At 39.3% G+C, this 22,588-nt stretch overlaps 1 protein-coding gene across 7 annotated transcripts in view; it reads right to left on the reverse strand.

Annotated features, from left to right (window-relative positions):
* Positions 1 to 22,588, reverse strand: part of NRXN3 (neurexin 3) — a 963,379-nt gene that overhangs the window by 616,936 nt on the left and 323,855 nt on the right. For 6 of the 7 annotated variants that reach the window (XM_021542850.3, XM_021542849.3, XM_077784015.1 and 3 more), the window contains exons 10-11: positions 10,500 to 10,703; positions 2,951 to 2,977 (exon numbers count right to left, since the gene is read on the reverse strand). In XM_021542850.3, coding sequence (XP_021398525.1) covers positions 2,951 to 2,977; positions 10,500 to 10,703 — 231 coding nt within the window. The remainder of the gene's footprint in view (positions 1 to 2,950; positions 2,978 to 10,499; positions 10,704 to 22,588) is intronic. The other variant, XM_021542858.3, reaches the window with a different exon arrangement.

Raw genomic sequence — 22,588 nt, forward strand, 5'->3', positions numbered from 1 at the left:
CAAAGTGAACATCCCATTTCAATAAACTGTTTACAGGAGAGCGACCATTTTCTTAGGAAATCCTATTTTAAAAAGAGGATTTAAAATCCTATTTAAAAAAAAAAAATTGTAGACAAAACTCCAAGAGACTTAAATTTATATACTTATTCTCCCCAGGAATCCAACCAAAAAAATTGTGCTATCCATTATGTCTGGATTATGTTGAGGAATCGTTCAATGTACCTTCACACAGTTTATTTGGAGATCCTGGTCCTGCTTTTGGTTGTGCTGACTTCGTAATCAGGGGGAAAGAGAGTAATGTATGAGCAAAAGCATTGTTGGGTCTTCTAAATGTGCAGAAACAGAAAAGCTCAGTTTAGGTGTCTTCAAGAGGGAAAGGAAAGGATGAGATGAGTATTAAAATAAGTACAGAGATGGTAAAAAGCTGAAATACAACAATTATGAAACACAGAGAGAAGGTGAGATGAAACAGTGGAAAAAATATTTTTATCAGATATACAGTAGCCCAAAGATACATAAGAGAAAAGCCCTCAATCTTTTCAATGAAAAGTAAGAGCAAGTATAAATGCTTACCTGGGACAAGATGCAAGACTCCTCTCAAACAGGATGAGCTTCAATGCTTGAAGTAGTATGCTCTTAAGCTACATGTTCCACAAAAGCCAAAAAGTACTGCTCTGTTTACCTTTAAAACCATGCACCTTCTATTCAGTTACTAGTGGCAACTGCTTGACCTGAAACTCTTTAGCTGCTGGGAAGCCCATTTGTCAAGTTACTTTAAAACACTTGTGCTCATTTCAACAGACCCTGGCAGACATATCTGTATGTGGATAACTCCCTCTGCACAAGTAATTGTCAGTGTGCCTGCAGGAATGCTTACAGTGATATTTGGTCTGCTTCTGCCTAACCATATTTTATTCATTCAAGAGTATAGTTTTCACCAATCCCCAGCAGGTTCCCTTCTAGGAAACAGGACAGATGAACTGAATTATTGCAACAGGCAAAAAAGCCAAGGTATTGGAGGGACTAAGGGTAGAGATTATCATTTTCAGCAAAGCATTATAAAAAATAAATTAGGAAGATCCAATGTGTATTTAAAAATGCAACAGGCTCAACTATTAAAAATGCATGGTAGCAAAGTGATTCAAGATGTTTTGATGTTTATGGGGGAAATAAAAAACCACAGAATTCTGCCTTTTCACTGCTTTCATTATAGAATTATCTTTTTCCTCTCTTTTTTCTCTTTTTTTTGGGGTCTTTTTTTTGTTTTTGTTTTGTTTTGTTTTTTTTACTATTTTGTCCAATTAGTGCTAATTCTTTAATTACATAAAACCAGATAATTGCTACTTGCTACTAAAGCTGACTTCCCACCTGAAGATAGTCTTCCATAGCTAAACCTTTAACAGGCAGCTGTCATCAAAAGCTGAAGATGTTGACATCAGATTGTTGTCCAGTACCAGAGGAAATGGATCCTCAGATGGTAAACATAAAGAAATATGGGGCAAGTGTTTTGATGAAGTTACAGATGGCTAAGCAGCAAGAGCATATGAGCTCTCATGAAGCAAAAGATCCTATTTTTATGTAAATGTCCTCACCACTGCTGTGTAAAATCTAGCAATCTCAGCTACCAGATTCAAGACACTTATTCCCATTGCACATTCCATCTTGAAATTTAGTGTGAAAACTTCAAAGAGCAAAAGAAATTCAACAAGATCTTTCAAGATTTGAGTAATACGCTGAGTAATCCCACTTGTAGCCTTTTAATCCCATACAATAACTAAGCACCGTGCAGCTGCTTGTTTACACCCCTTCTCCCATCAGTGGCATGAGGAGGAAAAATAGAAAAAGGCAAAACACGTGGACTAAGATAACAATTTAATAGTTGAAATAAAGTAAATTATCATGAACAAGCTTCTAGGGCATATCAGTGCTTCTCCCCAGCTACAGGCTAAAAGGGACCACTTCTCAAGTCCAAAAAACTAATTGCTCACACTTTCATAGAGTCTCAATCAGCTAGCATTTGCCCTTCATAAATATTTCTGCATAAAATCTAACACAGAGGACCTGCCCATTCAGAAATATGGTAACAAGTTAAGATAAGCCTCAAAGCACACTTGAGAGCTAAACAGATCCAGCGTTTTTACTTTGAGGCCTACACCAAGTTTGATCAGCTCTTTGAGGTAGAACAGAAAAGATTTGGCTTGCTCAGTCACTCTAGAAATGGATATGATCTTTCACTATTTTTTTTCACATAAATTTTATAACCCTTCCTCCCTATTTTTACACGCTGAAAAGAATCTTAGGTGACCCAGAGGTTCAGATGGAATTTCTTATAGAAACCTAAGAATGGCAAATGACATATATACATATATGACATATATGTATATATGGCATTATATAGATGAAGTCTATATAATATACTTTAAATGTAAAATCTAATTTTTCTTTATTCTACACCCAAATAAAAAATAACTTTGAACAGATATCATGTCAAGTTGTCACCATTCTGTAATAAGGCAAGAGTTTGAAGCTTCTTTTCTTTGTTCTTAAATATGCCTGCCTTTTTGTAGTGGAGAAGTGCATACAGTACCTGTTGTTATTCTTATGTGGTTCCTTAAAAGTTTTCATAAAGACAATAGGTTACCAGTGAAATATAGTATCAGCTCATCAGGTTCCTGAGGTGCTCTTCTGCAAAGCTATGAAATAACAGTTCATCTCCTCTTTGCAGAAACCTAATACAAAATTTTCCACATACAATCACCTTAAAGTCTTCCCTCCTCCCTCTCCAGCTTCAAATCCCACCCAAACCCTTCAATTTCAGAAGATTTAAAAAAAAATAAAAGAAAAATAAAATAAAAAAGAAAAGAAAAACAGCTTATAAAACAGCAAAGAAAATAAACTTATTTTAATATATATAGAAAGAGAACAAAATGAAACTTGAGGGAAAACTTACTGGCGTTACAGTTTATCCTGATACAGTCTAGATGGGGAAAAATAAATGAAAGATGAAATTGCATCCTTCAAGGTAACAGCTGCAGACATCCAAAAACAATCAGTCCACCCTTCCGGGGACAGACACACGCAAAGAGATGTGGCCATTTTATACTTATACACAGTCTGTACAAGTTCAGGAGTGGGTGTATATGTACAGTATATTCTATGTAAATATCTGTTACATAAATATATATATATATGCATATATATATATACATATATGTATAGAGAAATATACCAATATACATACATAGCCACATGTTGACACAAAGTTCTTTTCTTTTTTAGAAAAACCTACAAATCTAAGAGAACTTCCACTCCAGACCATGACTTGATATGAATTACAATTTTAAAAATTATAATTAAGGCATAAAATTCTCCCTCAAGACACAAGTCAAACTCAAGTGTCATTTTGCTTTTTCGACACCTTTAGCAATTTATCTAAGAAGCTTGAAGCTCAAAGTGAACGTTTACACTTGGTTTATTTTAAATTAATTTGTATTGTTATTGCATAAATACACCATCTGTCAACAGAGAATACCTGTAAAATCAGCCTGTGAGATTTTTTGGTGCAATATTTAACTCTTTCCAGCTCTCCCAAAGATAGATCCTCTTCTAATTCCCCCAAAGCCAGCCCAAAACACTTTTTAATATGTGCACAGACACATTTGACACTGTCTGCTCAGGTGAGGAAAGGGTTAATATACTGCCCAGTTGTGTCCTATCATAAAATGGCCACTTGCAAACAGCTAACCGCACGAACGCCCAGCCCAGATTTCAGCTAGCTCTGGAGGTTGGGAATACTTTTTTTTGGGCTTGGCAGGGAGAATGGGGAAGTCTTTCAAAGGTCCCCAGCCCCGCCAGTTCCTCAGAGCCCAATCTCATCTTGCTGTCTGAACGCTAAGGCTGAGTGGAGTGTTTGTAACGTTCAGGGAGAAGAGGAAATGGGCAGTGAAGTGGCAGATCTGGGAACCTTTGCTGCCCTGCTTCATTCAGAGGTCACAGGCAAGGGAGGGACAAAGAGAGGTACAAGGAGAGAAAAATAGTTATGCTTGTGGAATCTAATAAATGGTAATGGAAGAGTCTCCACAAAGAAAGCAAGTTGAGGTAGGAGAGCCTGAGTAGAGGGCTTCTGAGCATTGCTTCTCTCTTTTAACACACTAATGCTCAGCATATCTCAGGATATGATCCATAAGAGGATCTTTCATTTAAAAATGCCTATTTACAGCCTTGTGAACATCAACTGCTGTGGCTTCTAACATGGGCTTTCATATTAGTGCTATTACATATCTTGGGCTATGCTGGCCCTCTCTCAGGAAATCATGGCCATGAGTAATAACACCATGCACTGCACACATTGTCTGGACAACTAGAGTTTTGGTCACCAGGAAAGGTTGTATTTATTACAGAGATATGGCCCAGCAAGGGAGATTATATAGAAAGGCAGAGAAATATAATGCAGTTTGCTTCTTTACTGGGCCAATTTTATGTTCGCTCAGACAGATGTAGGAAAATTACTTCAGCAGCTTAACTCAGTTCTTAAAAAAAATGAAGGAGGGGAAAGAACAAGAGTCTATAAATAATAAATAAAAAGTTGCAATGAGCAGGGACATACCAATCACGAGTAACATAGCCAGAGAGAGTCTGTTTTCAAGCAGAACTTCTCCTGAGAAAATCTGGGTTTGGTTTTGTGCGATTAGGTTTGTCATGTGTCGTCAACCGCAACAGAAAAGTGGGAGCAAACAGCCCTGGAGCAACCGCTACGATCACCATACAGTGGTGGCTATATCCCTTACAGGAGTTGGGTGGGGTAAAGGGAGCTCTGAAGTACATGCAGGGGAACTTCCCTCTCTGACCTGATGGAGAGTGACAGCAAGAGAGACACCCAAGTCTCACCACAGGCAAGTGAAGTCAAGAGAATTGCTACAGCTGGAACATGGGAATTTCTTACAGACTAAAGAGCAAGTGTGCTGGAAAGGGAAACATACATGGCTGGTCTTCAGCAACATTCATCAAAGACACTTAAAATCACTCTTGTGTTATTGATGTCTGCAGAGTTTTGTTTTGTGGGGTTTTTAAGTGATACCAAAATAACTATTTGTCCTAGGGCTTGCCCTCAGGCTGAAACACTACTCCAGATTAAGGGATAGATGTTTCAAACTGAAAACCAGTGTAACCCTTATCTTCACTGCAAGATTCCTATTTCAAAGGATGGAAGTCCGGGCCACTGAGAGGGCTGCCTTGACAAGTGCACTGACATGGCACTACTACATCTCCAGACAGTGAGCACAGTCTGCAATGCCATGCAGTTGGGAGCCAGACAGAAACACCCAGGTGCAAAGCAGCTCCCCATCCAGCTTTCATCTAACTGGGTCAGTGTGGATCCTACAGGGTAGCTAAGAGAAGGTATCTTCTTGCACTGTTACCCCAGCACCACCATATCATCCACATTACCATCAAAGAATGTGCAAAGGGTTTTTTTGTTGCCTTAATTTTGAGCCTGGCCCAAAGCAGTCCAAAAAAAATTTCCAACCATTAACACATGAAGTTGTTCTCGCCCTCTTAAATGAGTTTTTGAAAAGGAAGAAAACACTTATGTTCCACTAAACTAGTAAAACAGTACAAATCCAAAGCAGAGGTTTTTCCTGGCAGTGAGGTGCAGATGTAGTCTGGTCTTTGTGCTCAAAACAGCAGCATCTGGCTAATTCAGGAATAATTTTAAAAACTCCTTGGGATTCCTGCTGCACAGTACCAGGGCAGTAAGACTTCTGGTAATCATCATCTGGAGCACTCAGCCCTGTTATCAGTATTTACTTCTGAGATAGATTTTGGAGATGAGTATGCCTGAACAGCTGTAAACCTAGTCACCTACCAGTTCAGCAACTGGAAAAGGAATGTGGTGGGTAGTAGGCAAGTGAAAATAGAGTCTCTTACCGCATGGGTAGCAAAATTAGCTGGGAAAACCTCCTGCAATTACTTTCTTTTCATTAATTGTCTAATATACACCAGAAGTTCCTTTCTTAGTGCTCAGATGAAAGGTTTTCCAGAGCATATCACCTGGAAAATGGGCCAAAGACACTCTCCTCCAAAAAGGTTAAATAACTCGACTGCAATCAGCTAACACAAGGGATCCATTATTTGAATAGAGGTATCTTTAGCAGCAAACAGATCTGTAATTTAGGCCTGTGTTTCTTACCATTTTTATCTTTTTCTCTGAAAATAGTAATATTTATTTGATGCTGCCAAGCCTTTAGGCTGTTTAATCCTTGAATAAAAAAGAAAGCTACCTTTACTGTGTGAGGACAAAATGTTTTTTCCTTTGGATAAGCAGCTATATGTGGTTGTGGAAGAGTATTTTAGGGCAAGAATAGGACAAAAAAGTTAATCAAGGCCCAAATTTTTCTAAGCTTACTCCGAGTTGTTTCCTATGGGAAAACCAGATAAAGTCCTGTGCACACTTACCCTACATTATATTGAGGCTCCTTGCCTATCTCCTACTTGCACTATTTTCATGTAGAAATATCAAAAGAAACTTTCCCTTTTGGACAGACAAATGTGGTTCTAACAGCCTTCAGGATTTATTTTAGGAAAAGATAGGTGAGAGAGATGATTACACCTCCTTAAATGAGACGAGGCAGGAAATACTTATCCTAGTCATCAGTGACCTGAAGATATGCCAGGCCAGGAAGAAAAAAAACTGAAATAATCTTTAATGAATGGGGGTATAACATTATAACCCTACCACTTATAAATAGGAGGAAAAATGTGAACATGGATCTCTCTATCAGACCAGCCATTTCTTTCCCTTTCTGCACATCATCTCAGCATCAAAAATTACTCCCAAGCATGTTCCAAGCTATGATTTCCCTAACATCTATATCTCTCTCTCCTTCCACTCCAGACCCATTTCTTCAGAATCCTCTCAACAGAGATATGTATCAACATTTAGATTTCTATTCTTCGCACAGCAAAAACTCCACTGAGAGTCATGCTGTCAGCATGAAGATTTGCAGTGCCTCAGGCACCCACACTGGAAAGGTCTGAAGCAACTTCCTTGCCCCCTTCCTGAGAGAATTATTCCTTGCTGCTCTTCCTTTCCCTCCTCCGTTGCAGAGCAAGCTCCCAGCTGCCCATGCCCACCCAGGCCCCACCATGTGTCTCTCCCCTGGCTGGTTTGGGCAGTGTGAGCTGAGGGGTGAGAGGGATATGCCAGCCGCTGCAGGCTGCTCCGTACGCTCTGTTCTCAGGGCTGTTTGCCGTGCGGGCCGCAGGCTTCAGGCCTTTGAAGGGTCGAATACCATCTTTTGATTTACCATGGCTGATGGGGCATGGGAAAGCTTTACAACTGAAACACACAGAAGAGTCAAAAAAAAAAAAAAAATAAAAAGGAAAAGAAAAAAAAAAAAGTAGGAAAGACCTTAATAAAGACACAAATGATAATAAGTAGTCAAATGGAATAGATCACAGAAGAGAAGAAAGAGACAGCTCTTAGTAATAATATTAAATGACATAAGAAAAGCACAATTAAGTAACTCACCCCTCAAAACAGTCCTTTTTCACAGGCATTTATCATGGGTTAGATGCTCGGGGGATACTGATGTATAGCTAGTCAGCACAAAGCACACTCAGATCTTCAGAGGTGGTGCTGACTGTTTCTCACTGGTAAGGGGATTTTGGCAAGGTCGGACAAAGATTTAGTTCTTGTTTGTGACATTTGGGCTATGAGCAGTCTCCGTACAGAGTTATTGTGACTTAGAGTAAACAACTGGAAATGAATGGCTCTGATAAGGTGATTCTTCCTCAAATTCTGTTTTTCAACAGCAATGTAACTGCTGTTTTGGTAGAAGGAAAGTCCTGTTTCAAGGACATTTTCTGACAGTTTTATAAATCTGAGTAAAGGAGAGATGAAGCTCAATCTGGGTTCCAAAAGTCTAAAGTACCCCTCTGTTTCTTAGACATAGAAGAGTGCTGGCAGATTTCCATTGATTCAGCCCATAGTCACTTCGGGGAAGATTTAACCTCACAAAAATTCACAACTGAAAAGCTGGCAAAATGTGGCATACACATTTCTTCAGTCCCTGCTACTACACAGAATCAGCCTTCAGTTTACACAGGGGTTTGTTTAAAGACTTTGTCCCTGCATTAAGCTGTCAACAACATATCTTTCCTAAACATGTGTAGACCATCTGTCAAATCTTTAGCCACATCTTTTAGGTGCCAGACAGAGTTGAGCAGTCCACCTCTAGGCTAAGTGATGGCATAACAAATCCCAGTGAGTGCCAAAAGTGACCAGTGCCAATCAGGCTTACAATGTTGACAGGCCCTGAGGGGAAAAAAATCTTCTGCCAGCATGATATAATGAAAATTGGAAAGGAAAAAGTAAGCTTTAAAAAATAAGTATATTCAGGGTGTATACCCTCCTCATATCCACTTAGGGTCTAAGTCTAGGAGGCCACAAACACCCAAAATTAGTAATTTCCCCAGTTCTCATTCATTTTTAAGCAGATATAACAGAATCAAACTAGTGCTATCTTTCTCAGAACAAAAAAGTGACAGTTTTTTTATGAAGTCTGGCAATTTTCATGCTGTAGTACTTCTCATGTGGGAATATCAAATGTGATAAAAGCAACCCTTACTAAAATACTAACACATCCTTCACAGGGTGCAAAGAATTCTCCTTTCAACAAATAGAGGAACTAGGGCTTGGAAAGTAAAAGAACTGGCTCTGGGCTACAAGAGGATACTGTAGAGTTGGGAAGATACTCAGTTGCCCCAACACTTCCCCAATAGAAGCATGCCACTACCAATTTTTAGCAATTAATTTTATTTTCTGAGAAAAAAATAGCTAGCCATAATTTTCAAGAAAGGAAATGGGGGAAATATAATCTTTTTTTCTTGATTATTAACAACTAATTAGATCAGAAGAAAATGCAAACACATATAGATGCACAAATGCTCTGGGGTTTTGTGGAAGATTCTCATTGCACAAGTAAGGAGGCTCAACAGCAGTTATTTTGAGCTGCTCTCCAGAGAAACTCTGCAAATATATGAAATTCTCCTTCACTTAGAGTTAATATAGGCAGAGATGGCTATCATCAGAGTGCCATTTCTCTTTATTTGAGGAGTTACTTACACAGCTGAGGTTCATCTATTCCATCTGTCCTACAGGCCAGTCTGGTTAGCATAGCAAGTGCACTTATGCAGCTACAGACTCGATAATGTTTTATGCTTCTTCTGTCAAGCTAAGCAGAGCAAATATGCAAATATATGGAGGTTTTTTGGTTGGTGTTTAGCTTTTATTTACTAGAAGGCAAGAGTTTCTATAGACTTTTAGATGGACACTTTTTTTTTTTTTTAAGATTTATGAACTTTTTTGATTAATCTTCTTATCTTCACTTCCTTATTCAAAAAGTAAATAACAAGGTCTGGGTCACAATTTTAAAACCAAAAGAAACACCACTAGATGCAAATTTAACAAGTAAGTTAGTTTCAGAGGACAACATATTCTACAAACAAAGCTGCTATATGGTTTGCTCCTGGTAGGCACAGCAGAGCTCTGAAGATGGTGACACTATTAACTCTAAAAATGTGCAACTTGTTCCAGTGGACTTTGGAACTTTAAAAGCTGACAGAAGCTTTCATGGACCATCCACAAACCTTCATATAGGAGGTATAAAATTATGCACTATTGTGTTTGTTTTGCCTTATTGAGTCAGCACATGAAGCAACAAGCTGTATCACTGGAAAGTGAAAGAAAGCTTCAACTCATGTATTTACATTCTTTAAAAAATTATCATTCTGTAGAATACCTAAAGACTGGCAAGAAAATTAATTGAGGCTAATCTAATAGCATATTCACTCCCAATTTTTTTTTTATTGTTCTTATTGTTGGACTTGTTTATAATTGTCTTTTTAAATTGTTTTCTGGGAAAGCATAACTCTAAGGAGACAGAACACAGCCCTTTGGGATGGGGGCATGCACTTTTATTGTTGTAAATTTCTTTTTAAAAAAGACACAAGAAAAAGACCAGGCTTTTTTATTAGATAAATAAAATATGGCAAGCGGTATCAAATGCTGCCAAATGATGCAAAGGACAGGGGGTTCATAGGACTTCTTCTTGCCACCATATCCAGTTTGCTTCCTTTCCATGTTTGCCTTTGACTGTTTTGAGTGATGCTGGATGAATGAGGGATGTAACTGATCAAAAGATGGACCAAGTAGCATGTTTCACACAGAGCTCACCAGTCCCAGACCAAGAAAGGAAACTTAAAAACTTAAAGACTTAAAAACCAACACTGTCCATAACGAAGAACTGACAGCAAATCTTCATGCAGCAATGCAGAAGAGAATTTCTCTCCGCAAGAGAATATAATTATAAAAGTTTCAGCAGATATTTTAGAAATCAATCCAATCAAACCAACAGAAAATAAATGAAATAACTTTAGAAAACACTAATCACAAGCCCAAACTAACAGAGAAGAGGGCAGTGGGAGTGTTTATACGATACCTAAATTGACCATAAGTTTGACCCGGCCTCCATCCAGCTCCAGGCGCAGAGTGTCAGCAGAGTCTCGGGAGGTGGTTGCCATCAGCAGCCCATAAGCACGCTGGGACATGAAACGGAAGGACACATCCTCTGCTTCTGTGTGCATAACCATAGGCATGATGATCTTCATGTACATGCTGCCATCATAGCTCAAGATAGAGGCCTCTGCAAGGAAACAGCAAAATTGCAGAAATTAGAAGTTACACCTCTGAGGAACCCTCACATCTACCAGAGAGTACTGTGCTTACAGAATCCATAGCACTTGCACAGAAAGGGATATAACTGGGGAACAGTGCAACATTTAACTGCACTCAGAAACCCTGCAGGGCAAATATGAGCAGCAAAGAAAGAGATGGTGTTCACTGCAACTGGTGACAGCTGGACACACAGTTCCCAAGGTCAAGCATGTAAGGACAAAGCCCCTTTGTGATTATAAGCTAGCAAAGCCTTCATTTTTCACATTTCCTTCAGTGCACTGAAGACCATCCTTCACTAGGACTAGCAGCAATGACTAGAGTGACTAGAGTTCTAATTTCTGGTACTCTTGCTGTTGCTTATTTAGAGAGAAATTTCATTTCATTGATATCACTTTAAAGACAAACAACTTTATAAAGTGAATTTCCTAATAGGTCTTTTCTAAATCAGATTTGTTCCATTTTTTGAGTTTATTTTTCTACTACTTATTAACAATCAGTGTTTGTAGAGCTCTGCTGACACAATCAATGCAAATGAAGAAAGGAATAAACCAAACTCCATTGCAAGTGCCATTCAAATGCAGGAAAAGTTAGAATATAGAGACACTGTGAAAGCCAGTAGGAGGGGAAGAATTGAAGAAAGAAGTTATATTTTTCTATAATCTCTGAAGATGTCAAAGAAAATTGGAATTTCAGCTGAGGAAAAGAGTTAAATTTAGCATTCTCTATTTGTTCAGGGTCTTGCCTGCAGAAAGTGATATTCTCCTCTAAGGGGTAGAATTAAAGTCTTCCGTTAGAACTGCAGCAAGCACTTCAGCATGGCAATCATTGTTTCTTCACGGAGTATGCTCAAAAGCATTTTTATCTGCAAACTTTACTAATCTACATAAATATATTAATACATTAATCAGAGCATTTATATTCCCCACAGCCAACCCCTGTCAAAGGCAGAGCTGTAGAGTATTGCTCCATATTGGGCTTCTACCATAAAAATACATATCAAAATGCCAGAGTTTAAAAAAAAATAGACTGGTTCAGCTTCCTAGAAACATGGGGATGGATTGCTCTAAAACTCCCTTACCAGTACCTCATCCAGTTCAATTCACCTGAAGTTTTTCCAAATTATTGACTGGGATTCTCTCCAGGAACCACCACCTCACCACACCTAGAAAATTAACAGCCCATCTAATTTATCCAAGTGCAAAACATGTATCTGGAATGATGATGTTCTCCTTATGTTTTCCTTCGTCCCATTTTTCCCAGCCAATGCGAGCAGAACTTCCATCAGGAAACAGCAAGCTTGGCAGAGCCAAACCTTACATCCTCTCAATGTCTAAATGTCAGTAGGTTAAATGGATGAGAAACTGAGGAACAGCGAAGTGTCCATGCCATAAAGTACCCATGGCAAGCTCCAAAATGGGCAGTAACAGAACTGTTCATGCAATGCAATAAATATGCAACTGAGGTGATAAATAAATAAGCTGGTAAATTGACAAAGACATGTATATGGTTCCAAAACATTTGGTGGGCATCACTATAGTTGTGCTGGTGCAGCAACCCACCACACTAATAGCTGGAATGCAGCACATCTGCAGTCATAGGACACACAAACATATTAAGAAAACTTTTCTGGGAGCACCATTAAGATGAACATCCCTGCTCATCAGTTTTTTTAGCTGCACTCACCACACACTGTCATGGTCTGTAGGCAAAAAGCTTTCTACACACATCACCCACTCAGCCATTACATTAAACACATCTCTGGTACCAGCTGCCAGTGCTCCCTTGGGGTCCCACATCTTCATTTGGCCAAGAAACAGAGGAGGAAAGAAAGCTTCTTTTTCAAGGTGGAAGAATAGTTTCTTCTTTTCAAAGTGCAATTCTCTTCCCCCTCACGTCTGCACCACTCACTTGCCACCCACAGCTGCAAGCTGGAACTAAATGTACTGTATATTATACATACACTCAAAGGCAATGCCTATGTACACACAAACCTTTCTTGCTCTCTTTCCTCTCTCTCTCTGCAGATTGTATTAGAAAATGCAGCCAAGCATGAAATGGCTCTTTTGACGCCTTCAGCTCAGATGTGCCTTGCATGAAACAGTTGCTGGCCCTAGCACATGAATATCTGGGAGAAGGGGGTTGGAGGATATTGGAATAATGAGTGGGAGTAGCTGACACAAGTGTCCCAGCTCTGCTGCTTCCATCTCCACAGTGCCATGCATTAGGTGCTTCAAAACCAGGAGTTTTCTGCAGTGACTAGAACAAACCAAAAGCATGGTAATAATGAGTCTCTTCCCTTCAGTAAGAACTTGTGTCCTTCAGCTTTACTGATCCCATTGCCAGATAATTACTGTCCTTAGACAAGAAATCCCAGCCCTTACTATTATACTTATGTAAGGAGGACCTGAAGAATACTCCAAATTGCTGAAGATGACATAAAAGTCAAGACAGTGTTTCAGCTGACATTCCAGAGTAGCCTAAATCAGGTATTACTGTCCCTTCTCCAGCCAGTCTTATACAAACATGATGTGATGAAACCTTGTAACAATTAAGCAGATAAAATTCAATATCTTGAAACAGCTGAAACAGCCTCTACACAATCCCAGGAGACAATGTTCTGTCTCCTATGTGTGCCCTATGCACTTGATGTATTCCAAAAATGACAACATTTCATTCTCACTTTGCAAGCCTTCACAGTCTGGAGTATCTGAGAGCATTTCAGCACATCTTGCAAGCAGAACATTCCCTCCAGTTATGAAAATACCCCTTCAGAGGAGGGTATTGCCTAGTAGCAGTCATACAAGAAAAACCTATTTCCTTTTCCTGTCAGTCAGTCCCCAAAGCTTGAGAAAATCATTTTACAGTTGAGCAAAGCATACAGCAAAACTGCTCAGGGTTGAATGTAACCTGGCAACAAGTGCATGACCTCAGCCTCCCAGACACCTGTGCTGGCAACTTCTGCCTGAACACAGGCAACCATTCAATTGTCCTCAGCCATCAGCAGCAATGGGACCGTATGCTTTGTTCAGCACCATAAATACAGGCAGCAGCACAGTTATCCAAGTTTAAAATACATGCACATTTCTACCACCCTTCTACTTTTAGGGCAGCTATTATATTGGATGCATAGGAACAATATGTGAAATCATGTTTGAGACCCCCACAGATTTGTACAGACAAAAATATTGAGTGGCATTTATTTGTGATCCCAGTGCCAGAAGCTTCATTGCCATTAGCTTGGAGACAGGAAGAGGAAGAAATCAGGTGCTCGTTCAAAAGTGCTCTGACATAATGCCAGAAATCTGTGAAAATCAGTATGTTATTAGGAGCAATTAGCTTCCCAGTCTTGTGCTCTCAGACCCTGCCAGTTTTAATTTTACACTTAGCATCCAAAGGAGCAATTCATTGCAGCTTCCACACAAGGCTCTGCATAAACCTCCTAGGGAGATGGAACAGGCATATGCTTAGCATACAGACAGAAAATTATTTAAGACCTCTTCATGCTTTTTCTCCTGCTTTCAAACCACTCTCTTGCATTAATCTCCATTCCTCACCTCTTTTCTTTCTCCTCCCTTTTAGTTTTTCTCTAGTCTTCCGTTCTTCCCTGTGGTCTTTTTCCTATGCCCCCCAGACTACAATACAGTGTAGTTTCTTACTGAAATTTTCAGAAAGGTGACAGTGTAAAAAGAATTTTAAATATCCACACTTCATGAAAGTTGCAGTCCCCAGTGACAGGAGTTCAGGGCACAGAACATTTTCCCCAGCTACATTTGTGAGACCAAAACACTTAGAGCAAAGATTTCTGTGTTCTTGTGAATTCAAATATCCCTAAAGTGCCTAACCTTTGTATTCGCAAACCGAACATTTTCCTGCAGGCATTGATTGCGCAGCTCACCTCCTGCCCTCACATATCCAGCAGCAGACACATGGCCCCAGATAAAAAATAGATTTTCTGAAAGCCAAAATTACACTTTAAAACAAAACAAAACCACACTAAATATATATTTTTTAAAAAGAAGCAATAAATCCTCTTTCCTGTCTTAGTGGATTCCATACAGATGAGTTTCAACAAAAAGAGCCTGACAAGTAATTTGGGAAGCCCAAATGTAATGACTCAGACTGAATTTGATGACAATCCAGGAGAAAAAGCTCCTGTTTTGGTGGACAAAGATATGGATAAAGACACGATGGGAACTTTAGGTGCTCAAAAGCGGTTGGGACCTTGCACATCATCCATCAGGATGGGTGCCAGAAGCTGTGGAGTTCCCTGTGCCAGTGCCTTGCTGCCCAGGGCTGTCCCACACACACAGGGAGGTGAGTGGCACAGATGTGCAAATGGAGGCCAGGTCCAACCAAGAGCCAGGAAACCTCATGGTGATGAGGCAGGTCCATGCTCAGGCCAGGAAGTCAATCTGCTGGCCAGGTTCAGAGCGATTGCCAGGCAGAGCCACAGTGACAGGGCTGCAGAAGGGCCTGGCCCAGCAGCACCCATGGCTGGCACACTGTGGGACCTGGGGACCGGCCCTGCCACAGCATCACCCATCTCATTGTCACTGGACTTCACCTTAAACTTAGTCCACCAAACAGGAAAGAGCAATTTGAAGGGATGTAAATGTAATTCACTAGCACTGAGAGGGACAATAAGAGAGAACACAAAACCATCTTTAAAAACCTGCTTAAACTGAAGCATTACATTAGAAATAAGAATGGGATTTATTAGTCTAGCAAAATACCATGCAAACCATAAATACCACTAATAAGCCACTGATAGGGTTTACTGTGCTAGTAAGTACAAAGCTATTCTGCTTTAGAGATTTCAAACTGACAAGATGTCAATAGTATTATTATGAGTTGTTATCCACTGGAAACTCATAAGAATAAAACAGTAAAAATCTTGGACACATACAGCTACAGAAAAGTAAAGAAACCAGACTGATTTTGCTGGTACTTTATCTCTCTGAAGGACAAAAGTATTTTTTCAACTTCAATCCAAGTTTTTCTTTGCTTCAAATTAGGATGCTACCTTCTTTCTCCACTCCCAAGTGGGTATATGGCTGCTTTACAAAAGATCTTTGTATCTTGAAACTCAGTATATCATTATTCCATCTCCCTCACACTATTTAAGACTAAGTACACTCCTTTCTACTCAGCTTCTTCTAGCTTATATTTTCTAAAACCTGCCACTCCTGCTTCCCATCTCTGGCTTCTTTCTGCTGTATATACTATTTTCTTAAGTTCTAGTTTTCCAATTTGAATAGCATATGTCAGTTAAGACTAAGCAAGCATTTAAAGTAATTACATAAGACATCCTTATCACTGCACTGTGCACAAAGTAGTTTAAAATGAACAGCGTGAGACATAATAGAGCAAGCTCCAAGGCATTCATCACATTTTCAGGAATGCAAGAATACTGGTGGAACAGTAGTAATAATTGTCACTTATAAGGCCCCTGCTATAGACAAAAATTGCTAGCAGATGTTAACATAGGCCAGATGACATCCAGATGAATATTCTTCACCAAACATATTTTTTAAAACCTTGCAAAATTTATTTAATGATATTAATTAAAACATTTAACTTCTCAGCCTGAAAGTTCATGAAGAAACCTGAAGTGCAAACCACTATTTATTTATCTAGAAAGTCAGAAGAAAATAAATATTCACTAATTTTCTATTTCAATACTCTATTCACCAATTTTCTTCCCATACCACTGTCTCCCTCTGTTCCAGTACCTTATATATTCTTCTACCCCTTTGAAGTCCTCCCAAACACATAACCAAAGCCTGCAGATAATATTATTGACTAAGTATCCACAAAATGGAAGACATAAAAAAACTAGGTAAAGTCAAATAAAGAGCCTGAGGCACACAGAGCATGTACTATAATGTCCTTCAGACAGAAAAAAAATTATGTTGATTCATAGAATTTAGACTTTGAAATTACTTTGGTTATGAACAAAAGTCGTTCTGATTTTTCTTCTTAGAACAGCACCAATTTTCTTTTTTGAGTTCAAAATTAACACCTGGATATTCTGCTTCAATATTATACCAAAATCCAGTAAAGTTTTCCTGAGAATTTTTATCTTAAAGTGGACTAAATCTCAAGGAACTAGTTAAAACTGTGAGGCTTCTGCCAATGTAAGGTAAAATCCAACAACATTTTTTCCTGTCTACAACAAAAGCTTCAAATGGAGACCTTCCAGATTTTAAACTGACCTAGGGAAGACTATTAGGGACATGGCTCCCAATTCTCTCTCTATTAATAAACCTCTCTAACATTTGTCATCTGGATTCTAGATTTGCTTAGCTTCTGTATTTAATCAACTCTCCAACTCCCCTGTTAACCTGTGCCTACCCTACAAAGTAGTATGTACTAGTTTCCATCAGCATTTAGGTTTGGCATGCCCTTCCTACAGTCCTGTTGTCACCAGACACTACAGAGTATGAGTTAATCAAGAGGTGTTGTTATGTGGGGAGTTACCAAAAAAATAAATTCCTCTCCTCCACAATGAAAGGCAAATACTTCACTTCTCCTTTCTCTGGGCTGCAAACATGAAGAACTGGCCTAGGAAGGAGCTGTAAGAGCACTGAGTACCACAGTGGAAATATTTGCAGACAGAGGAAACTGTAGCTTGTAAATGTTATTGCTAGCCCTGGGAGGTGATGAGTGAGGTTATATTGCCATACTGAAGCTTGGCAGAGACTCGGGAGAAACAAGAAGGAGCACACGTGCTTTTCAAATCAACTCCAAATGTCACTCTAACATTTACAGAGCTGTGTACAACTATTTGGGAAGAAATCTCTGGCAAGGCTAAGTGTAGAAGAATTTCTCCTCAATGTAAAGGAGTGTAATGGGGAATTCTGTAGGGAACATGATACTAAAATCAGAGTTTGAGAGTTTGTATTACCACGGGTGGCACTTTAGAAAGTGACTCAACATCCATTTCCTTCAAACATCTTTGAGTCCTCTTCATGTCAAGCTACATGAAGTATTTGATTGCTACCTGATGAATAAAGTGCACTGAGAAAGGGAGATTACAGCCAAAATGTTTGGTTTACCTCAGCATAAAGTGAAAAAAAAAAGGTAGCAGAGACAATTTGTAGCAAGAGAAAAATCAATAAAATTGTACAGAAAAAAATACACAATGAGGGTCACCACGCACTGCAACAGAACAGCTGCAGAAACCCCAATCTTCAAGTTAGTCTCACTTGAAGCAGGTGGTGGGGATAACAACTTCCAGAGATCTCTTTCAACCATGATTATTCAGTGCTAAGTGCCAGAACGCCCTGATTTCACTGGATATTGCACCTTTTCACAGACATCACCTTACACCTGCAAATTGCTACTGATTTGAGATGGAAAAGGGCTCCAGTCACCATCTCTGGACATGTTCAAGCGGCATCTGGATGTGGCACCTGGGAATATGGCTTGGGGGTGATGATGGTTGCTGGGTTGACGGTTAGACTAGATGATGTTGACTGGTCTCTTTCAACCTTGATGGTTTTTTTATTCTGTGATCATCAGTCTATCGGATATGAAAAGCAAGGCTGTCATGTAAACTACATTCATAACCTTTTTAAAATCCATAAACAACCTCTTCACAGTTCTGTTTTTCCAATATGGCAAAGAAAAACTAACTACTATTGCCTCTGGCTGTTGGTTTAAGGAAGGTTCACAGCATTAGACAACCCTCAATTTAATTTCCTTTCTTTTCCTCATTTGACAGCCCCAAATCCCTAAACTATGTAAATTCCTGGAAGAAGTACTTTAACAGAACAGGGAGCAAATGGAAAACATTGGTCTGCAAACTGTAGGTGAATTTTGTCCGTATCATACTGGTTTTGAAAAACCAAAAATTCTTCAAGCCAGTGATTAACAAAGGGCCAGAAGTGACACTGCTGTGCTGAAAATAAGTAAGCAGAGGAACTAGGTAACTATTTATTAAACTCATATAAGGCAAGCAGCTTCATGGAAACAAGAATGTCACAATATTTGCAAAAGATGGAAAACAGGTCATCTTTGAAGGGAAGCCCAATGCAACACAGCAGGTAGTAATAAATAACAATAGTAATACATGCTGTGGAAAAATACAGGATAATATGAAATTTGGAGTTTCCGGCTACAACTTCCAAGCTTGAAATACAAGATAAACTAAGCCTGAGTCCATAATTCTAGATCTGAAGGAAGTTTCCTTCAGAGCCTTTTCTTCTCCTACCACAGATCTGCTGTCTTCCCTGAAAACAGTCTCAAAACCACTAACCTGAGAGTGGTCCCCATGTGAGAGCTACACTTGGTCAGCGCAGCACAGAGTGCTGAAATGATGACAGTGATTTCCAGGCATCCCACAGACTCTGTCCATTCCTAATGAAGTCATCAGCAGAGATGCAATGGCCAGATCTGTTCACCCAGCTAATTACAACCACTGTTCAATTACTGGAACCATGACAAAAAGGCAAAGAGAAGCAGAAACTAGTAGCTGGCATGGAATGGCAGTTGATATTGCCAGGATCATGAAGACTCAAGCTAAATGTACATGTTCATGCCTGTAAATTTTACTAGCAGATAAAACAAATTTAGCTCTATTTTCAAGTAACAGACACTGCCTTTTGAAAACATGATTGTATCCCAGACTAAATTTCTCTTTACAACTCCGGTACTTGTAGATAAACGTTTTTAAAATAAAATTAATTTCAGGAAAAAAAATAAAGGAAAAAAAGAATTAGCATGTGAGGTGTTTATGCACTAATGATGACCCAGAATTTCAGTGTTTGGATAACTACAGGAATGTTCATGAACTGTCCCTCTCTGACTTCAAACATGACCAAGCGCAGTTTCTGTCTTACAAAACCAGTATTTTTTGGTAAGGACCCAGTTAGAAATTCATAGTCCTTAACACTGCTTATAATTCTCACACAGTTATTAAACTCCTACAAGCCTATCTCAAATGCCAAAGGCTGGAGTGCAGGATCTACAGTGCAGGACTGTGTACTGGTCCAACTACACAAACTGGCATTCAATTAATGCATTTAGAAATAACAGTAGCCAGAACAAACCCCTAGTTCAAAACTCAAAGATTTGGGTTCATGGACAAGAGAGTTCCATTAATCTTTTTCTTCTCTCAGCTCCAAGAGCCTCCACTGGTCTTGATGGAATTGTAAATGATAATAAATCCTGCTTCATGTTGGTGCTGCGAAGATTTATTCAGCATTGACAACTTATAGGATTCTCCAGTCAAAAGAACTGTAGATGTATAAATTATGACAGCAGCTGTGACCCTAAAACTTTCACATTCACCATTGTGCAGCCCATTTTATACTCTTTGAAATTCAGGGCAGCAGTCAGAATGCAAAGAGTGTCATACTCCAAAAGCAACAGCCTGATGTCACAGTCAAGCAGAACTGGATTTTCTTCAACTGCTTCTATCATGGACTTACTGAGCTGCTGAGACTACTCCTATTCAAAACAAGACCAGCCAAATCTTGAAATCACTAGGTAACTTAGACTGAAAATGTCATTTATATGCAGAAGATTTTCAGGTCACCTTCTATGGTGTATATAACTTTTACTGAAACGCATGGATCTCTCCTGCTCCTAACTGAAATTGGAAAGCTGTCACATTGTCACTCCATATCAAGACACTTGCATCCATTACAGATAAGATGTAAGAATGTACCCATATTCTGTATTGTTCTCGTTATACTAGAGATAATGAAAAACTCCAAGTTAAGATAGCTTTAATGGTGAATAACTGGCTATTTATCCTGTCTAAAGCACTTCTGTCCACTACAATATATTCCAGAGAGATATTTACTCTCTGGATTGCTAGCAGTGGATTAAACATAGCCTATTAGGGAAAAGAGTCCCCTTGGACCTGTTAACTGCCTCAAATGTAAAATTCAATGTCTGCTTATCAGTGACTGCACTTCCTGATTGACATTACTTTCCCTACAATTTCACTCAATGCTAGGCAGCAGAATGAACTTCCTGGGAAGGAACTCTGCCATGAGTGGGCAGGTAATTAGCTTCACTTCACTGTGGTCTTCTCAGGTTCTCTATGTTTTTGAACAATTTCTTTATGAGATTGAGAACCTAAAATACTCACAGAGCAATAGCAAGGAATAATTGGTCCCCCACCCACATCACTGTTAGTCCTTATACAGTTCAAAAAAGCATTCAAGATGGTACAGTTGATATCTCTGTCACAAGGGTGGGGAAATAAATTCAAACATCAACCATTTATTCTTAAAGACCAGAGTTCAGAAATTCCTTAGACAGAGAAAAATAGAAATTTTGTAATCTCAGACTAAGACTGGGTTTTCCACACTCAGAAATCACTGTTTAGAATGACCTGCAGAGCTGCCTGTGCACTGAGGAAGTGTGGGACAAAGGGAGGAATAAAGCTACCTGTCACAAATGTGATATATTTCCTAATCTGGGTGGCAGACAGAAAGTGCAATCTCTAAGAATGGATTTTGAATCCTAATAAAAACTTAGGTGGTTGATAAAAACATCAACAGTCAGTCTTAACACTGTACAGTAGAAAAACCAGTTTGCTTTCATCTAAAATGTCTCCCAGGCCACTAAGTGCAGAAGAGATGGAACTAGGAGACTAAATTGCAAAACCCATCCCATTTAGATAACTGGGATCACATGTAAGGTCAGGGCAGTTAATCATAACCTATTTGCTGAAAATTACCCATAAAGGATATTAGATGCACAATACTTTTACAGCAATTAGCTCTTGTTGATATGAATATGAAATAGAAACCTAGTAAGAGTTACCTTGGTAACAAAAGGAAGGAAAATAATCAGAACAAACATGGAAACCAAGGTAAATTTGGGGGATGGCCAGTTCAGATATATGTTTGGAGAATTGGAGAATGCTTTCACGTGTACTATTTGGCCAAATCTCCAAAGAGTATCAGAGGAAGTGATATTATTAGAACAGAGTCCAACACAATTTAACAAAGCATGGTATAAGCAGATGGGAGCGTGGCTATCAGATTAACTTTGCATAAAAGCTGTGGCAAATCCATCATGAGGTTTTCCAGGTTCTGAGAAGGCCTGACCAGAACTGGTTATACCAGCAAATTGTGTTTACTTCAAAGATGAATATTTTCTCTTCCCTCATTATACAAGGATGAAAAAGTGGTGGGGGAGAGAGTCTGACATTTCCTACTCTCAAATGGTATTTCTCTATAGAGGTAAAAGCCATTAATCATTACTAATTAAAATTGAGGGAAAAGAAAAAAAAAAAAGTAGTAACATCTGAAAGCATTCTTTCAGTTTTTCCACTTCTTGCTGCTGGCTCCTTCTCTTGGGCTGTCTCAAATCTGCACCCCTACTGTTTCTGTACCCAATGGAAGGGGTAGAGAAAGTTGGGCTGCAACTTCACAAACAGAGCCTTTAGCTACAAGAAGAGTCTGGCTGCTGCCCAGGCCAGCAGGAGGAGTTAGGAACAGCCATATGGATGTGCTACTCACATCTGCCCACATTTAGGGGAGTCACATAATCCAGCCCAGGAGATAACAAGCACTCCAAGTTCCACAAGGACAGAGTGGTAGGGGGAGCCAACAGCTGTTATCAGCTGTGGCTGAGGCACGGCAGTGGAACCTCCTGTGAAACTGGTATAAAGCCTTGGTGTCCCAGATGGCCTCCAATCTGAAAAATATTTGGGACACCACCCAGAAGCCTTCCCACAAGGGATGTAAGGTTGAATTAAAGCAAATATAAGGAAAAGAAGAACTCATAGTCTTGAAGTTTCTACATTCTAGAGGATCCTGTACAATTTCAGAAATTATTTAGACAAAACTTATTTTGTAACAACAGGCTGTTTGAGCCTGACTGTAACAT

The sequence above is a fragment of the Lonchura striata genome, chromosome 6 (assembly GCF_046129695.1).
Source record: "Lonchura striata isolate bLonStr1 chromosome 6, bLonStr1.mat, whole genome shotgun sequence".
NCBI lineage: Eukaryota > Metazoa > Chordata > Aves > Passeriformes > Estrildidae > Lonchura > Lonchura striata.